General features: G+C 31.8%; 1 protein-coding gene across 1 annotated transcript; it reads left to right on the forward strand.

Annotated features, from left to right (window-relative positions):
• Positions 1-1932: 1932 nt before the first annotated feature.
• Pcl (polycomb protein Pcl) lies at positions 1933-9812 on the forward strand. Its single transcript, XM_011502042.1, has 10 exons — positions 1933-2061; positions 2486-2683; positions 3292-3486; positions 3788-3960; positions 4037-4232; positions 4440-4681; positions 4986-5171; positions 6103-6325; positions 7451-8059; positions 9164-9812. The coding sequence occupies exons 1-10, from the start codon at positions 1933-1935 to the stop codon at positions 9653-9655; spliced, it is 2643 nt and encodes an 880-aa protein (XP_011500344.1). The 3' UTR covers positions 9656-9812.
• Positions 9813-27762: the final 17950 nt, after the last annotated feature.

A 27762-nucleotide genomic window follows, 5' to 3' on the forward strand; every position in this document is an offset into this window, starting at 1 on the left:
ATCCGCATATATCCACATATATATATATATATATACATATATATATATGCACATAAACACATATATGTTCATATAAACATATATTTATATATATATATATATATATATATATGTGCATGTGTGTGTGTGTGTGTGTGTGTATATCGAATTATTATTTTCAGATATACATAAATATTAAAATCATAAGCATTTAATAATTTTTCATTTGTCAAATGATAAAGCAAAATTCTTCTATTTATGCATGTTTATACGTGCATAAATATGCGCGTATAAATAAATAAATGTATATGTGCATAAGCATTCGCGCGTAAGTATGTGTATGCACGCATGCGAAAATATGTGAGTGCGAACGTCTCTGTGTAGGCGCACGTACGTACGCACAGACGTCTATAAAGTACCTTGCGCGTGTGGAAGTGTGTATACCCGTGTTTTCCTTCGTACAAGATTTATACTGGCGACCTGGCCCAACGAGGAAGACGGCGACGGGAGCCGTTGAGCGTGTTTGTGATGCCCCAGCCCTCGCACCTCCTCCCTCTCCCTCCTGTCCCTCTCTCATGGTCTCATTTGCTCACGCCAGTTGCTGATTTTGCCCTCTGCCTGTCGCTCTCTTCCATCGCCTAAATGGCCGACGAGCGGTGATTCTCTGCACACGTACACATACATACCGCTTGGAAAAATATGAGGCACCCAGAGAGCATTTCATAATCCACCGCCGAGCTTTCAGGTATGAATGATAGTGCCCTGACAAGAGAATAGATGTTGGATGTTTTCATTGGCCATTTGACAATGGAGCCTCCAGGTTGTAGACAATGATGCAAGTAGCCAGGACCTTCGAACGTTGCCCTTAGCTTAAGTCACCGTTACAAGAGTTATTGCCTCTTTCCCCGGACTACTCAATTTTAGATTAATGACAGATGAACGTTTGGGATTATACCGTAAGACCGGAGCAAGTTTAATGATAATATTAATATTGTTAAAAATATAGTATCAAAATATATATTTTTGCTAATTAACGTATATCCTATTATGAATGATCTTTTATCATGTTAACTCGATTCAAATTGCAATATTTAAGCAAAAGTACATAATATTAATAATTATGTTTTATTTATATTAAACTTATGCTAGCCTTGCCAATTATTGTTTGTATATAAGAATATAAACAAAAGCGTAGTTTAGAATTTATCAGAGCAAATTTTTTTAAATCTTGATGTTTAAAAATCATTGCTATTAATACAAATTCTAATTGTACTTTTATTTATACCACATTTATAAGGAATTTAATTTTCCATATACTGTTCCATATATTGTTTAATGCTGTAATTTTTAAGAATAATTGTTATCGTGATAATAAATAAATAACATAAATAATGACAAAAATCTAAATGCCTTTGATAGTTTTAATAATATGGATTGATAACCTTGTAATAATATTGTTAAAATCTAAAGTAATTGAAAATTCCCAAAGTAATTCTATCTTATAATAGTTATGAGATAAACATTTGGAAAGTACTATAAAAATATGTATTAACTTGATCTTTTATAATTGCAATAAATGAAAAGGTAGTCTTTATGATCTTTACTTAACAATATTAATTAAAATATAATTAAAAGATAATTTTGATATTACGATAATGAAAACATTTTTGGAATATTCGCTACAAGTAAAATTTCAAGATATATATAAAAATTTGATGAAATGTGTTTGTTACATGAAAGAAACTTTATTTACAGATTAGCATGATTTATTTGATTATATTTTATAATAAAATATATTATCAGAGAGTTCATGATAATATATAAATAATTAGGTTTCAATTATGATTTTCTACTAATTATCTTGTATACTTAAAAATATATATGAAATATGATGCAGAAGTGTCGAATACAATTAAATATGTTCATTACCTTTAAACAGAGACACTTAAAAAAATGGCAGAATCTGAGGATAGTTCAGCATCGCCGGACAGTACGACGAGAGAGCGTCTTGGATTTGTTCATGGTGAAGATGTTCTCCTTCAACACAAAGATGGAAAATACTATCTTGGAACGATTGTTGAGGTACAAAAATTTATTTATACTTTTAATAATTTTCAGAGTTCTCATAAAGTTTCAATGTCAGTCTGTCTAAATTATTTTTCTTGAATTAAATATATATTTATAAGCTTCTAGTTATAGATATTATTAGAATTAGAATTAGTCTAAAAATGCGTTTAAACTTTGTTCTTAGCTGTAAAACATTATTAAAATCTTTCTTTAAATATAAAACTATGATTGTTCTCTTCATCATTTCTCTCATCGTGAAATCTTATTTCTTCGCTATCTTGGTATAATTGTAGTAGTTATGTCTATATTATATATATAATGTTGTATACAATGATATATACATTTGCATGAGTGCGAACGCCGCGTATCCATGTGTGTTTGTATACATGTGCGTACTATACAAACAATGAGTTTAAATATTCTAATGTACGTATAATAGGTGGATCTGGCAAGAGAAAGATGTCTTGTTAAATTTTTGGATAATACATCCTCCTGGTCATCGGTTAAAGAGCTGACAAAACTTGCATCAGAGTCGGATGTTACATGTGTACTATGTAAAAAGTCTCAGCCCAGAACTGACAATGACATTATTACCTGTGACAAATGTGGTCGTGGTTATCACCAGTTCTGCCATCAGGTATACTTATAAATATATAATATTTATAATTTAATTATATGATAATATATTTATATTTATTTTGTGTATATATTTGTTAGTTGTGAAAACAATTTAATTTCATAAATTAAATGATAAAAGTATAAATCGTATAATTGGAATAAACTTGATTCTATTTTATGATAAATTGCATGTCAAATTTTATGTCAACTTGATGATTGTGAAGGAAATGTGGATATTGTCATGATTTAATTATTATCACTTATTTAAATTAATTTTGAATATTAAAAAATTCTCTATTATTGTTTCATATTAGGTCGATGGATTGTTAATTTCATGAATACGCTATAAGAAAATTAAATCTACAATTCGCTAAATATTTATTATAAAATACGTATTAGCTTGGAAAATAATATTACCAAGTAGTTTCTCACTATGGAATTCGATTATTCCTTTGTCTTATAATTATTAACAATTTTATAAGAAATTTCCTTATAATATTAAAGTCTCATAATTACTAATTTAACTTAATCGTCTTCCGCAATAATATTGCATATAGTAATAAAAATTCAATAGAGAATAATTTCTGTTAATTTAATCGATCGATCTGTTTGCCCGTTTATTTACAGCCTCAAATCAAGAAAGAGGAAACACTTCCCGATGCACAATGGAAGTGTAAAAAATGTTATGACTGCAATGTCACTGAGCCTAAGCTACAAAAAGAAATAAAAAAGTCTATGGTTAAGCCAAACATCAGAAAAGTTTGTAGTGGCAGAGATCAACCACTTCCTCCACCGGAAGATACAACTAAGTTACCGTATGATGTACGTTATGATTTTGGAAAAAATTAACACCAAGTAATAGGGCCAATTTGACATTTATAAAAATGAATGGCAAAGTGCCGAGACAATAAATTGAATTAAAAATATAATGATTTGAATAGTCATAGAATAGGAAATAATGCGATATGCGATTTCGTTCCAATTTTTATACAACCGTATAGAAATATGTCGTCTTATCCAATAAATTTATATTTATATTAACTTTCTTTGTAATTAAGGTGAAATTGCGAATAACGCTATGCTGCTAATTGTTACATAAATATGAATTTCTTTCTTATTACAGCCTGAAATGCTGAATTGGGATTCTCATCATAGAGTAAATGCTGAGCAAATTTACTGTTATTGTGGCTTGAACGGAGAGTGGTACACCCAGATGTTGCAGTGCGCTCGCTGTAAACAATGGTTCCATGAGAAATGTATAGGCTGTTTATCCTACCCTCTTTACAGTGGAGACAGGTACATTTGATTACAATAAATTCATGTTGCTGTTGTTGCAATTGTGTGATATTCAAATAAATATCTAATTTTATAGATTTTATGTATTTGTTTGTTCGATGTGCAATTATGGCAAGGAATTTGTACGACGATTAGAATTAAAATGGGTAGACCTTGTTCACTTAATGTTGTACAATCTAACAGTTTTCAATGCAAAAAAGTACTACGATTTAGATACTGTAATTGTACCATACGCAAACGATAATTGGAACACATTACAATTACCATCAAGAGTAAGTAACATGCACTTGAATTGTGTGTAACGTAGATTACAGTAAAAGTCAATCAGAAATTCAAATTTATCAAATGTCATCCTATTTCAATAACTCAGAAGCAAATAATAAAAATTCCTTTTAATTTAATTTCTGAATAATTACTACTGTATATTGTTTCAATTAAATGAACATAAACCTGTTTAAGTATACTTTTTTTTTATTTAGATTCGCAATGTAAGTGCACAGGTCCGTAGGGAATCCATACTCGCGATATTAACAAACAATAGGAATAGGTTTAAGTGTGGCAGAGAAATAAAGAAACGCACGACGATTTGGGGTTTGAGGGTGAGATTACCTCCTCCCTGTCCAGTCGTCAATCTTCCCACGACTGGTATTATCGACGACTCTGTACTGCGGTGTTGCTGGGGTGCTAATAATAGACTGCAATTTCTTTCTCCAACCTCTGGGTGGGTAGATGCACAGTAATGGTTAAAAATAAAAATTAATCTGAAAAATCGTTTCCTTTTTTTTTTTGATAATTTTTTTTTTTTTTTTTTTTTTTTTGTATTTTTGAATTTTGTTCTTTTGTTTTATTCTTGATCCAGACAAGAAGTATTATCAGTTTGCAATTTCTGAAAGGTCATTGATTTTATTTTGCATTTCTGTTTTGAACAAAATCAAAATAACTTTCATTTTTAAATCAAGATTCGATAATGTCTTTTGGAAAATTAGCTCAATAAAGTTGTAAATATAAGTGTATTTCCTTTTTAGGCCTTTGTCTTTGTCAGAAAGTACAAAGCAATTACATACCTTGAAACAGAGTTTGGCGGAGAGCTTAGAGATACCTGTAAATCCATCAGATGTAGTTATGCGTGGTACAATCTATCAAAATTCAGAGGCTGACCAAAGCTCTGGTCCTAGTCCGACCAATCAGTTATCTCAGACCTTGAGAGAAAGGTATATGCCACGGCAAATAAGTTTTCTTGTCTTGTTTCTGGTCTTGATCTATTATAATTTTGATAAAATTTCTGAGCTCTTAATATTATTAAACCTTTCGTGGTCTCGCAAGCTCCAAGGCATAAAGTTATCTATATTAAAAACAATAATAATAATAATAATAATAATAATAATAATAATAATAGAATCCTATGTATGATAAATGATCAAATTAATTCATAATATTTATCCTTTTTATTTGTGTTTTTATTTTTCTTTTTTTTTTTTAAATCGTAAAAATGTACAAATTATAATGAAGAAAAGTAATAATGGGCACGTCATCTAGGCCAAGGCATATGATATTCCTGCGATATATAGAAGTCACAATAATTAATGTGAAATATTTAAAACGCTAAGTATTTATATATTTAAAACCCTGGATAAAAGAGGATTAGAATAAAATATACTCGTAATAATAAAGAATATTGACGGTAAGATAATTCGAAAATATTGAATTACTTCATAAACCGTATGACGCAGCATGAAAAATGTTTTATTTTTACATTAACAAACATTATTCTAGCAAGCACAAAAGAATAAACATGATATAACTAAATTCTTATTGTTTATATTTAATTATTAAATATCACACTTTTACATTAATGCTATTTATAGAAATTCCATTAAGCAAATAAGTAAATAAGTAAACAAATAAACAGTTACGGATGTATATTGGAACACAATGTAAAACCGAAAGTCCAATGAAAATTTAATCGTTTTCTTTTAGGTTAATGCATACACGATCGTATGGCATGATGTATGTGTACATGAGCCAATGTACGGATGATAGCATTAAACAAACATTCTCGCGTTGTCTCGCATTTAATTTAAAATCGAGTAATAATCGGTCAAAGTCAAAGCAGTGAAATTTTAATTCAAGTGTTCCTTTTAGATACAGCGGAGGTGGTTTCGTGAAGAAGTCTTTCCCATTCCCAAAGCTCAGCCTGCAGAGGCGACGACGACTTATGGCACTCGGTAGCTCGCGCGAGCGGATGCTACGTAAGCACAAGAAGCGAGATAAGCTTGGGGGGGAAGGATCGATAAAGGCCCTGGGCATCAGGGAGGCTAGGTATCGTAAGGCCAGGAAGCTGCTGAAGAATGCTATATCTGCCAAGGTAATGAGCAGTCATTACATTTACTTATTAAAACAAGCAAGTTTTTTGCTCCAATTACTTTGGAAAATCGAATTTCCTTAAGCTTTAATTTAATTTAATTTGCGGTATTAATCGTTGCTTAATGTCAAAAATTCATATTGTCACAGCACTTTACAAAGTATTCATTATTTACTTATCGTATTCGTAGAACGGAAATTTATAAATTCTATCGTATCGACGAGTACTTTAAATCAACTTCAGTTTTTGTTGTGTCGTTAACGTTTTAATGCGAAAAGGTTACCTTCACTCTTGTCATTTGCTACACATGAATAATAATGATGATAACAATAACAATGATAATAATGATAATGATAATAATAACAACGACGACGACAACAACAACAACAACAACAACAACAACAACAACAACAACAACAACAACAACAATGATAATAATGATAATAATAGTAATAGTAATAATAATAATAGTGACAATGATAATAATAACGACTCATTAAGAAGGATGATTGGGAGAAAGAAACATGGTTTTAATCCGTCGGGAATTCGGTTTTCGCAACAGATGCCCTCCTTCCAACTAAATATACCATTGCTTATGCACTTCTCCCTTTGAGTCATTCTCCTACGATAATCCGTTTGTCACATGTTGAACACATTAAAATTACTTTTAATTCTCGAAGATTTTTCTTTGTACGTTTAGAAAAATACGTTCCAAGAGATTATAAGTTTCCGTGCAACGGCACGGCCAAAAACTTCCTAATTTCTAATCCATACGTTTCGTTATCTACAAATACATGAATGCTTATTGCTTAACTAATTTTGTTGATACCATGTATCATCTCTATTATCAAAATAATAAACATAAAAAAACTTGAGAAACTTATATTTCCGGTAAAATGGCTTTGTCACGTCAAGGATGGAGTAGGTAAATTAGCCAATTATAAAGAATTTTTAAATTGACAAATGCTTTTGTCTTACATTTGTGCGAATATATGGCATGAAGTATATTATTGTCGACATAATTATCGAAAGAACTGATGAATATAATTCTATTGAAAAATGAAAAGAAAGAGAAAAAAAAAAGCCATGGATCTCCGAAGCCTGGATTTCGATCGTTTATCGTTGCAGAGCAAATCTCGTACGGTGGAAGCCTCGGAGCTGCTACCCCCGACGCCACCCACTTCGGTCTCGGGGCCACCGACGCCACCGGCAACGACATCCTCAGGCATGTCGGAGCTCTCCGTTCCGAGCTCCATAGATCTGATGCATCCGCTACAGGTGCCGACACCCTCGACCCCGGCGGATACGAGCGGCGACGAGACGAGCTCGCGGGGTACCCTCGACTCCTTCATCCCGCCGCCCAAGGACTTCGAGGGCAAGAACAACCCCTTCAGAAATCTCAGCGAGCTCCTCGGCGTGGTCGTCTCCTCGCCCGCTTCATCCTCGCCGCTCACCGCCGCCTGCCAGGGCTCGAACACCGGCGGCTGCCTCAATGGCGCGAACTGCAGTGGCTCCGCGATAATGCCCATCTACAATCAGTGCCCGATAACGTTGCCGTTGCCCCTCACCCCTGTCATATCACAACCGCCAATCCTGCGCCCTACCAAGAGGCAGCTCTCCGAGAAGGACATCATTATCGACAGAAACGGCCAAGTGAAAAGGAGGAGACAGCACAGACGCGGTCGACCACCCCAGCAGCAACAGCAGCAGCAGCAGCAGCAGCAACAGCAGTCACTGGTAAGATCGCTTTCTTGTGCTCGCAGTCGCTATTCGCTTCCCTCCATTCCTCATTGTCGGCTATGATCCATTAATGTTTCTCTACCTAGTGGGGCCCTGTACGACAATTTTGAAACGCGATTCGCAATTTTATTGGATTTTAAAAATAAGTTCGTGGTACCTCCAAAGCTCCTGCTTCATAGCGCAATTTAAACACTACATCCTAACGTTGAAGTTATTTTGCCTCTTCCGCCTTACCTTACCCCCTACCCTACCATCCCTCAATCCATCGCCCGTCCTTTCACCGAGCTTTATAATATAGTGATTTCAGGCAGTTACGCTTATGCAATAATGTTTAATTTTGCCATCAATTTGAAACTTTATTTTACGATAATGTCGGTACAATATGAGCGAGAAGTTGAAGGAAACTTTCAACGACAAGTCTCTCTCCAGCAGCTTCATATTCTGTTGCTGATGCAAGATCGTCGCACACGCACGAACGTAAAATCACCGATTCGATCGCTTATGTAACGTTAACGCGACGCATCCTTCAAATCGAGCAATTACCAGAAACTTAATTAATCGATTGTTTATCGGTTAGTCCTCGCATAGCTGTAAGCGTTCGCTCGGGCATTCGCATTGTCGGATCGATTATTCATTCGGATAAAAAAAAAAAAAAAGAAAAAATGAAAAAAATGAAAAAAATGAAAAAAATGAAAAAAAGAAAAAAAGAAAATTATAATATTTCGTATGCCGGGAACGAGGACATAATAATAACATTCGAGCGACGCTAGTGCCTTTTCGGCTTTATAAACGAGACGCTGTCGAGGTTTGGCGAGAAAGAGCTTTCAAAAACATCAGCCATCGTTCGCGAGACTGCCAAAGAGCTATTTAAGGACGAGGGCTCGAGCGAAGCCCACCTCCCCCCTCCCCCAATATCCTCCCAGGTCGGCGCGCATATTGCCGTATGCAAGCGAGACTTTGGCAATCTTGGCAATTGAAGTCGACGGGGGGGGGGGCGTATTGAAAAGAGAGTGACCCACAGTCTTCGACCCTCGACTCTCGACCTTCGACAATAACAACATGTACGATATTCGTTAATGGGCGGTCTAAACTCCGGTGCAGGGATACCAGCAGACGGCGAGCAAGACGGCCGCGATCCTGCCGCCGCGCAACAGCGAGGTGAAGGCGAGCGAGTTCGGGCGCAGTCTGCGCAGCTCGTACGCCTCGAGTTCCAGTAGCCAGGTCGGCAACTACGTGAGCTACGCCCTTAATGGGCGCCGACTGCGCCAGCGCGGTCCCAGCACGGACAAGCTTCTGCCACCGGGCCATCATCCCGAGGCCGGATCCGTCTCGAAGAAGCCCCAGCAGCAGGCGCCGACCCTCGTACCCTGCGGCAACTGCAGCAGCAGCCTCCCCAGCTCGCCGACCAAATGCTCGCCCGTCAAGCAGAGCGCTCCCGACATATCCATGGACGACCTTAAATCCTCGGTGAACATGTACTTTGGCGCCGCGAACAGGATCGCTTCCGGCGAGAAGTTCGTCGTCAAGGCCAAACGAAGCGGGCCCAACGGCCGAGCCCAGTATCTCATCGAATGGGAGGGCCCGACCACCTAACGATTTTAATTGCAGGCCGCCACTGTTACGCGTCTTAAGCGCTCGCCTGCTGCTCGCCGAGTACGTAGTCCTCCTTCTCTTTGCTTATTCGTTGTTTTAGCCGTTCGCTCCCTCGTTCCCTCGTTCCCTCGTTTCATCGCTCCTTCGCTCCTTCGCTCCCTCGTTCCCTCGTTCCCTCGTTCCCTCGCTCCCTCGCTCCCTCGCTCCCTCGTTCCCTCGCTCCCGCGATCCTGGGCACCGATATGCTTTAACGCTTTTTAAACTCGACCGTTACTCTCCCGATTCTTACGTGACGACGAGGCTGTGACCGACGCTGCGACCAAATACGCCAGCCAGGCAATATTTACGATCGTCGCTGGCCATTGAAGTCCATCCAAACTTGGCTTCCTACTCCTAATCTGCGTTCGACTAACACCTGCACATTAGATAACGCATTGAGTAAGTAAGAGACGATCGTCGTCCCCAAGCCCGAGCGCCTCTGGAAGCGCACTCTTGAAATCTTAGGCCTTTGTAAATTAACGATTTATTGCGTATTGCGTATTCTCATTAATCCTCAGTTGCCAGAAACATTAACAAAACAAAAAACAAAAAACAAAAAACAAAAAACAAAAACAAAAGAGAACATCGAATTTAAAATAATTTTTAAGGTTTACCAGTCTCTCGGGCGTTTTTTTTCTTCAAGGGCGATCTCGGACGAGATTGCCTTTAACTTAAAGAATAACATTGAAGGGGTGGGGTTAATGAACAACGCAAGTGTCCCGTTTATTCCTTTAACTTCTCTCTCACTCTTTTTTTTCTATTTTTTTTTCTTTCTTTCTTTCTTTCTTTCTTTTTTTTTTTTTTTTTTTCTTTTTATCGCGTATCTCGTTATTTTATTTTACAATTGTACGACATTCAAGGACGCCGGCATTAAAACGCTCTCCCGAAGATATCGCAGCTTAGAATCGATCGTTTATCATTGTTAACCCGATCTGTGACAGCCAATTTTAGCAACGGGCTACGTCCTAAGGCTCGTTCGTTCAATTTGCCAACAATAGTTAAACAATGCCATTCTTAATTGAAATATAAGAATTATACGTGAAGAGCCAAGTGATGTAGCCGGTAGCATTAATAACGAGCCTTTCGACATAAAAAACATTATCTTTCCTTAAACTATTATCAAAGAAAAAGTGTTACTCATAGGGTTGGATGGGGAGGGGGGGGGAGAGCTTCCGTGATCGTATACAAGCTTAGTAGCCTCCCTAGTCTCTGTCTAACGATTCTAAAATACAGAACGATTAATTACGAAATCGCAATAGCTCAAGCCCAAGCCCCTAATTGCCGTACGTGAGCCAATTACAATGTTTGATTTTTTAATTAACAAATATTTAACAAATAATTAATAATAATAATAATAATAATAATAATAATAACAATAATAATAATAATTTGTAAAACGAGCAAAATCTTTTACGTAAAAAAGTTTTATCTACTATATGTTTGTCTTGTGAAATACTACGGTTTTTGAGTAGCGAAAATACATGTGTGCACATGATGCGTTATCTGGTGATTTCGTTGCTGGCCAACAAGTCACAAATAGTTTGTCGAACATTCAAGCGTAAAAATTTTTACCAATTCTCGCCATATTACGTTGTACTTATTACAAGTGAAATTTTGTATTATTTTTGTAATTTAAATGCATGCATACCGTCCACAAACTTGTAATGAAATTTCTAAGACCCGAATTTTTACAGATTAACCATATTCAAAACAATTTGGTTTATCATAAGGCCAGTGCACAGTAGACGATTCAATTGATTCAAAATTATAACGTTAATTGAAATGATAGATGCGTCGGTTTAGTAAGGAAAAATGGCTTTTCAATTTTATTAAACAACGTTAAAAATTAATAGTCGATTAAATCCATCTTCTTGCAAAGATAGGATTTTTTTTTTTCTTTTTTTTTTCTTTTTTCTTTAAATAGATAAATATCTCCAAATGTCATTAAGTGTGATGAACGATAGCATCTCATATTTTTAACACGTACTTATCATTTTGTTTACAGTTATATAAAAATTTCTATGGAAAGCTCTGGTGCTGGCCGTATCACGATGAATTTTCGCGAAAACACTCACGAGCATTATGCAACAAAAGTAGCTTAAGAAATATGTTTTCTTTATTTATAGTTACATAGTATCCTCAGCATAAAAGCGACCTAACGAATAAAGTCGGTAAAAGCTTTATCGGTGGCCGTTAATGAAATAATATTTTCAGCAATTCTTAAAATGAAAGTCGAGCAAAATGAGAAAATCAATAAACAAATATAAAAACTGGTTGTTCCTCTAAAGTTAAACAAGCATATAATAAGCTAATGTGAGTAAAATCGTACTAGATCTGTGAAATTTATTTTTCGATACAATTATAGAGGTAGTCGTTGGTATCAGCGATTTATCAATTACAGAATATTACTATTTAAATTCAAGATAATTAAAATGTATTAAAATCTTTCGAGTATACGTAATTATTAATTACACAAAGGCAAACAAACAAAAATAATAATGTCCATAGGTCTGTGAAAAATGTGCTTAGAATCATAAAAGAAAGTTTTTAAATTACATAACTACTCCTTGTAAAAATCAAATGCTAATGTTAGAGATTTTTTTTTTTTTTTTTTTTTTTTTTTTTTTTTTTTTAATATATACCAAGCAAGCATATTTACAAAATCAAATATAAAATCGTGAATATTTTACGGTTTTAGATAATAATTTCTGTGGATATTTTTTTCTTATAATGTTTTATTATAAATCATACATTTTCATACGAATACACTGATAACTAATTATATATCATTTACATCTGCAACAAAATTATTTATAATAACAAATACTTCGGTTCTGAGCAACTGTAAAGTCGTCTTTTTCACAATTTGCCTGATAATAATTTATTTCAGTATACAATGGAACAACTAAATAATACAATTTTTCCAATATATTACATTATTACAACCTTTTTAAGTATTAAAGTTTTATGAAATAAAAAGTTACCAAAAAATAATGAAATTAAAAATAATTAATTTACATTATTTTTTTAGATTACGTTTATAATAATAATAATAATAATAATAATAATAATAATAATAAAATTCTTTTAATATAAATAACGATGAATATTATGAATTATTGTGAAGCCAACAAATTATACTTTGTGATTAGTTATAATATAAATGGTCTTAATTGCTTACTGAGTTCATTTTTTCGATAACTGCAGCGGTGATTTTTACATTTGGCTATGCTTATAATTAAGAATTTCATAATTTTAGCATACATAATATTAGTAATATATGGATAATAAATTATAGAAATTACTATAAACCTATGTCCATTGGATACTAAACTCAGATAACTGGCCAAAATATTATTTTTTACACATTTTTGTCCCTATACGAATGCTTTTGATTTTTCAATGTATATAGGGATAAATTAGTGTTGATCAAATTAAAAAAAAAAAAAAAAAAAAAGAGAAAGCGACTTTTCAGTTATTAATATAGAAACCCATGAAATTCATTCATGATGCAACTCTGTGCAAACAGGTATAATTCGTATAGATTTATGTTATTTAATATATATATATCGTATGGTATAAAGAAAGCAGACAAAGCTGAGGTAACAAAAAGAAATGAAGTGGACACTGCCAAATTACAATCTTAATATTTCATAAAGAAAGCCAGAAATTTTTAATGCAATGAGCAGCAATTCTGTTTCTCATTTATTATTCGTTTTTTTTTTTTTTTTTTTTATACATGTGTTTTTTTTTCTTTCATTAATTTTGATTATTGTTGAAATATATTTTTCTCTTAAATAAGCTTATCTCGAAGGTATAAGATTAGCATGATTTTACTTATGAGAGAAATAGTCATAGTCGGTTGGGGGGGGGGGCACGGGAGATTAGAGGAAAGAAGTAAACCAGATTGAAAGACCTTTGATAAACTTTTTGCAGAGCTTTTATTGTACGATGTGTGATTAATGACTACAGTGAATCTGATCTAATCGAAAGTTAGGATATACATGAGCAAAAATGTATAAGCTGTTTGTTTTGACAGTAGAATCATGAAAATTTTAAATTTCTAAATTGGAACTTAAAATGATTGGCTCATATATCGATTCGTAAATAAAATAAAATATGATGATTTTGAAAGAGTTATAAATTTGAGAAAACTATATTTAGAAATAAAGAAATTAATTAAAAAATGTTTCCTTAAAATCTTAAAATATTACTGAGAGAATATCGTTTGAAATGTTTTACTTCCAGTTTTTCAGTTCTTTATCATTTTTTAATGAGAGTGACAAGCAAACGTTATTGACTCAAATCACTATTCAGCTATTGTATATAATGTAATTAATAATTTAAGTTAATTATACACTTTTTAAAAAAAATTTCTTTTTCATACGATATTATGTTAAAGGTTTTGCCAAGACGAGAAAAAAAATTTTTTTTGTTATCATTAGATTTCGTAAGAAATATTTAAAGGTTTCTTTGTTTGTTTTTTTTTTTTTTTTATTTTTTTTTATTTTGATAAAAAATTTTATTATAGTTTAAGCAAATTGGATCACTGTATTATAGGGAATCAATGTTATCGCGAGTAACAAGATAGAGATATATGGGCATAGAACATTTCTTATGATATTTATCAGTGCAGTTTAGGCATGGCTATGGCATATTTATGATGATTTACTACTATTAGCCACGTACGATTATTATTGAAAAATTGTAAATTTAAAGACTTAGTTCAGGCCTTAATCATTAGGTAGCGTAAATTACAGAAGAAAGAAGAAAGAATTCCAAAGGCTTTCGAGAGTGGTTTACATTGTTAATTTAGCAAATTCAGGGGATCATTTGGTGGCAGGGAATATTGATCTTTCATCTCGATTTACACGAGACGAGGATACGTATTTCAGTCATTCAGCAATCTTACTCTTTTTTTTTTTTTTTTGCAAAAATAGGCGAGGGAACATTTATCTACATCACGACTTATTCTCAAGTCGATCGACTATGTAATCCATCAAATTCGACTGAAAGGATTTGTAAAACGTTCGAGCTCGCTGCGAAAGGAAAATAAAGAAAATGTGCACGAAAAGGTTAGATGAAAAATTACTGCCAGTATCGTATGTAAATATTAATTTTATATATATATATATATATATGCGCGCGTGTTTATATATGTATATGTCTATATTTGTATATGTGTATATGTATACGTATATGTATGCACGTATGCGCGTATGTATGTATGTATGTATGTATATAAGGTCAAAGAATATGTAGCTTGGTATACATGAGCTATAAATAAATAATACCGTTTGTATGGCGTTTCGAGTTTGTACGAGAATGTACGTGATAATTGTAATAGAATCGAATGAGTACGTAACCTATAAGTCTTCTAATGTTGGAATTGATTCACATAGACGAATGAAGGAATTCTTGTTCATTTTCTCGATTGTTCAATAAATATAGCTGAAAGTTTATGAAAATCAATTAATATAGTTCAAGATTTTTGTTCAACAAAATTTTGAAGCTAGCGAATGTAGGTCGAATCGATTGGAAAGAATACTATTATTATTATCAAAGCTTTTCTTAAATTTATCTGCGAATACTTCAAGAATCTTATGTTAGATATTTTATTAAGATATTACAAGTAATACTGGTAGATCTATTAATTTATTAGTTAACTTAAGCATGACTGAATAAAATGGATCTTTTTTTTTTTCTTAATAAGACTTCAGTCATCGCAAGCAAGTTTATTTTTCTTCGTTATGACTTGTGTTTATGTGATTAAAGGAGAAGTTTACTTTCTCTTGAAATTGAAGAAAAATAACATTATTTCACTCTTCAGCGGCTATTCGAATGTTGTTAACGTAAATAAGTGCGATTGTAAATGATCGAATGCCTAGTGATTAGCTAAAAATTACTGTGAATAATCGTGCCCATAAGTTAATTGGTAGGATTAACATTTTGTACATAATCGAAATAAACATTAATGAGGCAAAATACGAAGTAAAAATAAGAGGAATGCGACTATTTGAAATTTAATGTAAGGTTTTTAAAAGTATAAAGTCATTTTCTTTACAAGTGATACATTGCGAATTTTTTCATCATCAACTGTACAAAAAGCCGAGAGTTTTATCGTGCAAGAGCAAAAAATTCATAATGAAAAAGCCTTGTGTGATATAATATGAATTTTGTCGACAAATTTGTTTATTTTAAGATTCATCACTCAATCACTCACCTATGTCGGAGATCGTATGGACTTTTAGTTTAAAAGTTAATTGAAACAGGAAACAAAAAAAAAAAAAAAAATCCTTTAATCATCAAAGAATTATTCACACAATCATATTTCATTAAATCTGCAATGCTTTAAAAACTTTAATGAACTACTTTTTTCAATGTTGTTAAATGGAAAATATGGAACGTATCGAATTAGCGGATTTCTCTTGTATTGACGGTTTAAAATATTGTATTATAAAAAAAATCGTAGTAATAATAATAATAATAATAATAATAATAATAATAATAATATTTAGTTAATTAAAAAAATATATATTTATGTTTAAAAAATTATAAAAATACGTTTCAATAGTAAAATAGCAATGTTAATTTACGCATGATGGTTTATATATTTTTGATTTTCGTAATCGATTAAAATCATTTTTCTTAAAGATATGAAAATATAACAAACATGTTTTAGCGACAACATTGCTATTATAAATAACTATATATTGAGGTAAATTTTTTTTGTTTTTTTTTTGTTTTTTTTTTGTTTTTTTTTTTTTTTTTTTTTTATTTTTTTTTTTAATTTTTTTTTTAATTTTTTTTTTAATTTTTTTATTGTAGAAAGACTATATTTTTATATGATTAATTAAATCAGAGCTGTTACATTTTTTTTTATCACTTTACTGAATATTATTTCAGTTTCTTGCTATACTTTAATTCTGCTCATTTGAGTATAAAATGATCTAATTCGTGCGATGGAAAACGTGAAATCGACGCCTAATCATACGAGTATTCTTCAAAATGTTGATGTACCGTAATGTCTTTCTTTCATTTATTCACGAAGTTATTAAACGATACAAGATGCTGTAGCCACAAAAACTTCCGTTTTGTATTAATTACAGAGGGAAGATACGGAAGATTCAGGACTTGACATTAATTTCTCCCATCATTGTGATTTACTTAATTATCAAGTCCCAATAATTATTATAAAATCATAATGTAATAGAATCTCGATGGTTTAAGCGAGGCCGACAAATATTAATATAAAACGCACAATAAAGAGGGGAAATGAATATATCGAAAGCATATCCGAAAATTGTATAAGTAAATAATTTCATTATATATTTCATATAAAAAACAAAGTAAAAAGTTTGGTAACAGCATTATCGTTCACATGAATTTTATTTAATTTTTAAGTTTATCTAGTAAGCTTAGTAATTATTCGCGATAGAAGTGACTAAAGTAACGAGCATTAAGCGATTTACGGAACAAGGAATCGTCAACGATACCCGCCGAGTCACGTCACAATTAATGTTGTTTTATTACTCAGTTTGCATAATGAGACTGATCCTATTTACTTTTTATTTTAATATTCATCAGTAGGGAAAACGAAGCATTTTCTAGATTGTTAATAATGACCTGTCATATATAAAAGATATATTATCTGACGACTGGATAAACGCTGCCACTTGTATAAAGTAATAATAAAACAAACACTGAACGTGTAGACAATGCAAAAAAATTTATTTTGTTTTTATCTTCATTTTATTTGCCTATTTTCATATCCTTCTTAATGCTATGTTAATGATTGCATATTGCATATTACGTTTTTTATAATATAAACCTTATACGATAATATGACGAAGATACGTTCACCGTTACTTACTTGAATAGCTTAGTCCGTGAAGATAATTAAGACTGTTTGTGACAAGTTCGGCTGTTTATTGATCAGCGAGTGTAACGAGTGTTTCAAAACTGTATGATAATATTAATTAATAATGGCTAAGGTGAAAAGTGACAGTGCGAGGTCTTCAAGTGGCAGCCATTACAAAAATTTGCCTTATGTGCACTAATGATATTTGTTGGAAAAATGGTATTTTGTACAAAAAGAGTTTCATATACGAGTTTATAATATAAAAAGTCTATTCGTTGCTTACAGAGGGAAGAAAGTGAGGTTTCTAAGGATTGCGAACGATGTGTTAATAAATTTGCGCGATTCGCCATTTGCCTATTTAATTACGAGTTTAGAGAGGAGAAATTTTCAATTTTTAAATGAAATTCTATTGTCGAACTTTCACCGCTACGTATTCCATACAATTTATTGATTCTTAAAACATTTCATTATATAATCAAACATAATGATTGATAATAACGAATAATAATATTTTCATGAGTTAGATTCTTAAAAAATAAAAAAAATAAAATAAAAAAATAATAAAAAAAAAAAAATATTTAAATTTCATGCTAATACTATTGTCTAAATATCATTAGTATTACATACATTTTATTTTTAGAAAAATAAGGAAATTTTTTTGCTCTTGTTCATTAAACGAAGCTCGGCTAAAGAAATATACGATTTCGCTTTATAAGTGTCTGACTTGAATCTTTTACATGTAAAAGGAAAAACTAAAATAACAAGACAACAACGACCACAACCTCATTTATATTGCAAGCAAGTGATTGTAAAAAATTTTTACGGTATTGCACGAATGTGTTACTACGTATGTTTTTAAAGGAATGCTAAACACACGAATTGTGTCAGAAATTTAAGTAAAAGTAATTGACAAAGTATGAATGCGAATTTTCCGATAATGTAATATCGTTATTAAAATTAATGTAACGAAATCATTGAAGTAACTTATAAAAAAGACTGGTGTGATGACTGTGTAGTATACGTACAGTTTTCGAACAATAATAAACACAAATCCTATCATTCCAACACGTTTCTAATTTTTTTGTTTAAAAACAGCCTCTTAGAATTGAAGAATTTCGTGACAGCAATTTATAAATAAGTAATTCGATAAAGGTTTGTAAAAATATTCATATTATATCCAATTGATTATTAAAAAATCACATTGATAACTATTGTAATGAGTTTCATATTTACCAAGTAATGAAAAATATAAAGCAATTATCAATATTAAATTTGAGAAATTTTTTTTTTTTTTCTTTGGTCACACAAATTCAATATGCATGTTTAATTGAATTATTATTTCTCCATTAGAATAGTAAAACATTTTAAGGCTGTTTTTAAAGATTTATTTTCATTTCTTTATTAAACATATTAATAGAATTTTTATAAATCTGGAATTTCGACAGTAAATTATTAACCGTTTTTTTTTTTTTTTTGCATTTAATTTAGAGAGATAAATCGTTATTAAATACCTACTTAGACATTAAATGTATTATTAAAAAAAAAAAAAAAATTTTATTTAATTATCTATTAATTTTATACGTAACCCTATATCAAATATAATCAAATGCAATAAGTTTTGTAAATAAATAGTAATATACAGTTATATTTTTAATTAAACCGACTACTGTACTCGATAAATGAAAGGTAGTGTGTACGAATGAAATATATCATCTACACACATGCATACATACGTTCGATAATAGTATTTTCATACTCATTTTTCCTGGTTATAATATTTATTCCCTCACTATTCAATTCTATTTGTATTCTTTTGTAAATAAAAATGTTTCAATGAATAATAATAAAAAAAAAAAAAAAAAAAAAAAAAAAAAAAAATCTTATATACTTTATGAACATTCGCCAACTAATGTAATCAAATACAATTTGACGTTTATAAATTTTATTTTTTATTATAAGATTTAACTATATAAATATTATTTTGATACTCTTGTTATAGTGAATAAATAAGAGATAATAATTGAGATAAACTTGGTGGATAATGCTAGTAATTTCGGTGAAATATTAATTTAAATAAAATTTTAATCCAATTAATTGTCGTGCGCATTAATATTAGTAACGTATATATACTCTTGTCATCACTTAAGCTTTGCTAATTTTGCAAAATATTAAGTGCACCAGAGTACCAATTGACATTTTTAACGTTGTGAAAGTGAAGTGAAATAAAAAAAAAGAAAAAAAAAGAAAATAAATAAATAAAATACATTTATAATCAGTTCAAGGGGGAAGAAGACAGTAAAAATGAGACATGATATATTATTCCAATTTTTAGTTTTCCTTAATTTCTATCAGTTGATTAAATCGAGTCATCAAATCGAATATTTATAGTGAAATAAATATCTATTGAGGAAGAAGAAAATGGAAAAGCATTTTAGCCGTTTTTAAATTTGTTCCCGTTGCGCATTCACATAAAAATAACGGTGCTTTATTCTTAATAACTTACTACAGAAATCACACATTTTATTTTCATTATTTCCAAATTGTCCATTTAAAATAGTCATGGGACATTTATATTTTTAATCGAGCAATATCTTCGGATCTTAAATATTCACAATATTACCTATTGTACAATCGTTCTATGAACGTTGTAGCTGATTAGTATTTTAATCGTAGTAATATAGCCGATTAATTGTTCATTGGACGATGCAAGTATTATCAGCAGTGACGCAGTAATATGAAAGTCAAGTGCGAACGAGACTTGGCCCGTTTGATGGAATTGACCAAGTAATAAAGTCACTTTATAACCTACCGAATACGTATTGGTGTAATTGTTCGGCTCATCTCATTGTCCATCTCATCGAGCCTATCATTTTGCTTTTGTGGTAGTAAGGCCCAAGTTTTAAAAACTTTGCGCGAAGGTGACTGGCCGTATTTAACCTTAAATACATCAATGGATAAAATAGCTGGGTCTGTGATCTGGATAAGGTCGAAGCTCGACAACTATCGGATGTCGATTAGTCCTACTCTACGTGTATACTGTTGAGAGCGCATAAGTCACAGTCTATAAGAGCCTCTCTTTTCGTACTGAATTTCAGGCCCCGAGTAGTAATTAATGCGATTTCCATCGCTAATCTGTGATATTGATAGAGGATCGTGATAAGGTAATGTCGAAAGGGCCAAATAATTTGCCCTTCCTAATGTATAAAATCATTTAAATAGACGGCCAAGTTTTGCGACTCAAAGTTAATTTTTGTAAAAGTTCATTGGCCCGTAGTCGGCCCATAATAGTCTATCTAGTGAGTATTATGCTCCAACAAAATCTAATAACGACGCTTACGCCAGTGAAATCGCTCATTACCCAACTTTTTACTTATAACCATCCCTCGCGAATAAATTATAAACAAATGTCTGCAGTTATTTCACAGATGAGAACATGGAATAATAAGTATATATTTGTATGAAATACACACAAATACGTATTAATTTTTATTCAAACTCTTTGGCATATGACTAATTTTTATGAAGCTAGTAGAAATATTTTTTAATTGAATTTCTACAACATCCGCTTCGTATCAATCAGATCATCATCGGTTTCATAAGTCATTGTTTTATTTTTCGTTCTTATGCTTAAGTCTGTGAATATTGTGAGTTATCATATATACACGTTAATTATGTTAATATTGTACATTGATAGGTGCGTTGCTTTTACCGAGAAAGTTTTCATAATATACAAAAATATTTCACATTCAAATTAAGATAATTTTTTTATACACATTTTTGTACTCGTAATATTCGGCTGCATAATGATCGAGGCCAAACTTTTCCAACGTTTCCAACAACGAAGCTCATTTATCCTGCCACAAAAAAATAAACCATTTGCCAACTACCAATGATAAAAAATAGTCTCATTGATTCACGGTATTCCCTACTACAATTATTTGTTCTTTAATTAGCTTTCTGAAGTATAATGTCTATTTGTCTTAAGGTTTTTTTTTTGTCTTCGCGCTGTACCTGTACGCATGCCCGACCTCCCCTATACACCTAATATTACGCATAAAACTTACAAGGGATACTTTATCATTCACTTTTACTTCGATGCTAAGATTTTTAATATTCTCTTTTAGCTGTACTTACCTTTTCAAACGAAAAAAAAAAAAAAAAAAAAAAAAAAAACACCACTGAACGAAACAGCAGTGCAAATTTTATAATACCTCATTGTTATGCAATTAGAATTAAAATTCCATGTAAACTGATTCCTATTCTAAGCTATAATAAATTATTTAAAATGCACATGTTATTCACATGTGATTTACAATTATTTATATTGATTATATTAGAATTATTTGTTGTTATTATTATTATTGAAAATCTATTATACACATTGCATCGTATTCTATTTTTATATGTCCGGTATTATCTACTGCCTACAAACTTGACTGCAGTCATTCAATCCAAATTAATTCTCAGGTATTTTCTACGTGAGAACGTTAACGATAAGTTCAAATAAAAATTTCAAGGCTTTGCTTATATTTGCAGAAGGTTCATGTTGCCTGCAAACTTAAAAGTATTTCGGATGCCAATACCTTGATTAAGGACCCAAAATCAATGGGAAATAAATTATAATGCAAATTTGTTAATTAGGAAAGATCGATGCCAATTATAATCGTAAAGTAAGGTATTAAGCATTAAGAAATACCATTGCAATGTCGTTAGAATGAAACTCCGAAGGACGTTGATGAAATGATGAAGATAAAAAGAAGAAGCAAGGAAGCACATTTTTAATCATGGATTCGTCGTAAGTTTTATTAGGGCATCAAAATGAGAAAAAGGACAAAGAGCAATTGTAATACGTCGTAGGACTTGGATGAATCTTCAATTACATATTGCGATCAAGGTTACATCGATGTGGGATCATACCCATACACTGTAATCTGCATTGCACGAAACATAATATTACACGAAACTCTAAATAACGCATCTCTTTCATCTTCCCCCCTCCCCATCTCCAACACCTCACTCACTCTCTCTCTCTCTCTCTCTCTCTCTCTATATATATATATATATATCTATCTATCTATCTCTCTCTATCTCTCTCTCTATCTCTCTATCTATCTATCTATCTATCTATCTCAATAATTATTTAATCAACACTCATTGAATACTTAATATTTATTTTATCTAAGCAATGAAAAATCAATGAAAAGACTACTCAACAATTAATAAGAACAATTAATAAATAAAAAAAAAACAATGGTTTTTTGTATTGTATTCACTTTTGCCATTTCAACAATTATATCAACATATATTATTTAAAGTATTGATTAATAATGACATCTAATGCTACAATTCTGCGATAAATTCTGTATGTCTTTTAATACAAATTTCCAATAATTTTAATGAATTTATATTATTTAATAATTTGTTAAATTATAAACATTGAATGTTTTCTTCAGTTGTTTAAAATTATCAAATGCATTAACCTCTCATTCGAATGTTTCATATTGTCAGCTTCAATTTTACACAAAATATTATTGTCTATTATTAGTAAATTAATGATATTTCTTATGCCTTTTGGTGTTGTTTATAATTACATTGCGTGGTCCTTTATAAAGACATATAATTAAGATAATTAATAATAATTCGGATCCTATTCAAGTGCCAATATCTATTAGTAATTATAGTATTTCAAAAGTCGTTATAAATAATGGTCTAATGATTCATTATTAATCTGCACTTTTGGGATTTGCAGCAGTTTTTCATTTTTGTAAAATTTGCAAAAACTTTTCTCTTGTATTTTATACATCAATTTGAATTTTAATAAATATTGAGTTGATTAATAATATATAAAAAGGTTTGCTTTGAAATTAATTAAATTTAATTTTCATCAAAATTTTCATTATATACCAATAAATTTTGCACCATAATATCGTGGGTCACTCATCGAAAAATTTATGACAAAATGCTCAGTTACATGCAATTTTAACTATTACTGTAATTTCACCCATTACAAAATAAAAATAATAATAAATATTTTTTATAAGATAAGTCTTCCATGTACAAGTATGAATATTACAGAGATTAAGCGTTCGAAGCGTATTTATCCTTCTGATTATTATTACAACGTTGTCTTATACGTATTCTGCTCTTTGAAAATAGAAATAAAAGTGAGTTCGTAACTATTAGAGTTATTACTTTGAAAAATAAATATTTTATTCAAAGAATTGATTTATTCGCAAAAAAAAAAATGTATCACGCTTATATGTATGCAATGCAAACTTTTATTTCCAAATAAATTATTTCATTTATTTATATATATATATATATATATTGTTACGCTGAAAATAGATAAGATTATAACGATATTAATTTTTCTTTCAACAATTTTGCTGATATAATAAGCGATTCTCATAACGCATACATACATAAGTCTGTTAATTTATAACTCTGTAGAGTTTTATCGTTTGAGAATGATTGGAAATAAGAACATAACAATTAATATTTAAAAGCGGATTTTATAATATATTGCTTATTTTCAGGATAAGGGCTTGGGTCTCTCTATGCTTTATACGTCGTTCAAATGAGAATGCAAAATGAAAGGTTCCGAAGAAGAATGCAAGATTTCATTCTTTGATGTTTCAACATAGCTGTTATCTTATATTATCGTCTTTCTTTCCTAAATTTATGACATCCCAAATAAAGAATGTTCGACCGATTTCTTTCCGAGTCGTTGCGTAAAAAAGATGTAAGAAAGTAATAATATTCCTTATAATGTGCTTAATGCCAATTTCTTTAATCCATTATTATTTATCTCAACAGAAATAAGAAAAATGCTTCGCAATTGATGCCAATCTGAAATTAATTTTTCAAAGCACGTAATTAATGAGGCGTGTAAGGTATAATTTAAAATGTAAAATGAAATGTTGCCTGAACTCTATAATCGAATTTGATTTCTGTCTCAAATTTCAAATCTGGTATAATTTTTACAATTTTTACAATTCTTATGATAAAGGCTTTTTTAATGGTTTGGAATTAACATAAACGTGCCTCTGTGTTATTTTTGTTGTAAATTTTTTCATATGTGTATATCGTAATACGTAATACGATTTTATAGTCCAGCATTAATTAATCTATTTATATCTATTTTATTTAATTTTTTAATTCATTTGGTTTCTCTCCATATTGTTTATATATATATATATATATATATATATAAATGTTCAATGTATTAAATTAATTTTGGCAAAAAATAAGCCTTAATAGTTTACTATTCAATATAATTTATGAAACGCGTATGATTTTAAACGTTTGCTATTAATTTGCATTTAATGAGAAACTTTTTTCACGAGATTATACAATTTAATTGAAAAATATATACTGGCTTAAAAGCCGTCCAATTACTTTATTTTGCATAATCTTGTCTACCTGCTAGAAAGTTGGTGCGTGTGAAAATAGAAGTTGTCTAGAATTATTTTTCCTAGCTAGAGTATACTTTGATCCCGTCGTGTTGTATATCTTTTTCAAGGCGCCTCCCCCTTCTCCAAACGTTTCTTCGTCTTATACTCTCTCCGCTCTCTCTCTCTCTCTCTCTCTCTCTCTCTCTCTCTCTCTCTGATACACACCGCACGCGCCTTCACATTCCAGCAGTTTTTTTTAATTCGTTGTCGAATGAGTAGCATTGATTTCTTATGCTTGTCGTTGCACTGACGTAATTGTAATGCATGCGCAAATCGCGGATCGTGAATTTAAGAATGGCAGGTTTTTTTAACTAATACATTGTGTATGTACGAAGGAAAAAAAGGATTAAATGATCACTTCGTCCCCATCTAACGTTCATACCGATCGAGCTAACCACTCATGTTGCAGGTGTAAAATGCCATTTTACAAGTAAGATATAAGGGTACTGCATATCCTATTACATCTGAGATGGAAATAGAATTTTAAGCTGAAGTTTGTGGGAAGAGATGAGTATGATGAAGAGTAAGACAAGGGAAGGGCAATAGGAAGGTGATATTGGTTGTTACGTATGAGGATAACGGTAGAGTAAGATGTGAAACACAAGGGAGAAAATACTTGATAATATTATTAAATATTTTTAATAGCAGATCGTTCTACAATTAAGTTGATAATATCCTTTTTTTATTACGCGCGAATACTCTTTGATAAAGCATATATTGAATAGTTTTTGAAAAAGTCATTAATGTTATTAATTAAAAACGAGGTTTCACGAAGTGTCAAAGCCTAAGAATTGAAAAGAGCATTCGTCGAGTATTCAACTTTTAATATTTTATTGTATAAAATAAATAAAAAATAAAAAAAAAAAAAAAATTCAATTTCCATGAGACGAATTATTAGAGTTCAATAATAAATATGATGTAGCCGATAATGTCTTCGGCTTTCAACCTTTTATGAAATGAAAATTCAAGTTATAGAAAAGATTACATTTCGTAAATCAATAATATTGAACTTTTGCTAGAATGTCGATGATATGTGAAAAAAAAAATCGATTCTTCATAGTTAAAATATAGAAAGGTAAAATGCATAGATGACGAGTTATTTAATAATTTTAACGCAGAAATCACTATTAAATTGTATTCAAAAAAAAAAAAAAAAAAAACAACAACAACAACGAATGCCATGTTCTATTTAAATCGTCTAACCATCACATACCCATCATGCCACAATCTTATATTCCCGCACGATCAAAGAGAAAGAGAGCAAAATTTATCTACAAATGAAAACCAAATACAAAGAAAATATTAGAATTACGAAAACATATTTCATATTAAAAGGAAACGATATAGTTTGAATTTTTCATTCTAATCTTATAGTTTCATTGCATAATACAAAAGCTTAAGATGCCGCTCAGCCGAATGTAGCACACCTTCTGCCATAGCTTATTACAATTACCTTTAAATAATTGTGTAATATTGTGTAAACATTCGTTATAGCCTCGGATAAATAGTGTTTAGTATCCAGCCGATAATAAGATGATCTCTGCGTTAAATGCACTTCAATACATATGAAAGGATTGCAGCATATCAACGAAATGAATAAATAAGATTCAATCTGCCGAACGTCGTTTACAGCATAATGGCAGCTCTATCTATCTAGTGTAAATTTGATTTTAATTGGAAGAAAAATTGTCATTGTCAATGGCACGCTACTCGAGCGATTTACTTCTATTTATTTAATAGAAAAGGCACGCATTTATTAAGTATTAAATGCACAACGGCTCGTCATTACAATTGTCAATTGTATCCAAAGTGTCAAAATTTCGAAAAGATTACACGAGATATAATAAAGCCGCCGCCTTAGACGTGCAAAAAAACACCAGACGCATCTCCTTCCTTCTTGGACGAAAAACTGCAAAAGTATCCCCGTTAATGTAAAATGAGTTTGGCAAATTTTATAAGGCGTGGGCGAGAATTGTGTGCGCGCGCGTGCGCTACGATCATGCGAGTAGGCAAGTAACTAGCGGTTACTCTGTCCTCCCGCTAACTAAATTGTCACGCTCTAATGAAATCCTCAATGTAGGAATAATGAATGGCTGGGACTCGGCTCTTATCCCGACGAATTAAGAGCTGAGAGTAATACCGATACGTCGGAGCTACCAATTTTCACGCTTTATTTATCACACATTGAAGCGTCAATAGCGACAATGGACGAGGAGCGTCCATAGCGAGGCACCAAGGTCCGAGAGGGAGACGCGACTGCTCCCGTAATAAAAATATATTAACGTGGTGTGCGCGACTGACGAGGAAAGCAGGGACCGGAGGAGGCTCTTCTTGGCGCGCGCGACTTCCGCTCGACTTTTGCTCGGCCGCGATCCGACCGAGGCAGCGGCACAGCTACTCGCGCGCCAGGACTCGATGGAGTTCTCCGCCCGGTAATCCACCACGCCCGCGCGCCCCTCACCCGCTACAAACTATCGACACCAATCCTCCTCCTCCCCCATTACTCGCTTCGATTCTTATAAGAGCGCCTCCCCGCCTCCGCTCCTAATCCCTCGCGCACTCCTCCATTGAGCGACTCGCGCAGGACCGAAGCTACGGAGTTCGGGTGGAGTGGCGCTGCCCGTCTAGCCCTCGATAGGCCAGTTAAGGCTCTCCTATTTATTGCCACACCCGTCAATTTCCTTTGATATCGTTGCCGAACGTTAGACATCCCAATACTTATATCGCCCATGAATGCGCATCGATGGCGCAAG

The sequence above is a fragment of the Ceratosolen solmsi genome, unplaced genomic scaffold (genome assembly GCF_000503995.2).
Source record: "Ceratosolen solmsi marchali unplaced genomic scaffold, CerSol_1.0 scaffold43, whole genome shotgun sequence".
Classification (NCBI taxonomy): domain Eukaryota; kingdom Metazoa; phylum Arthropoda; class Insecta; order Hymenoptera; family Agaonidae; genus Ceratosolen; species Ceratosolen solmsi.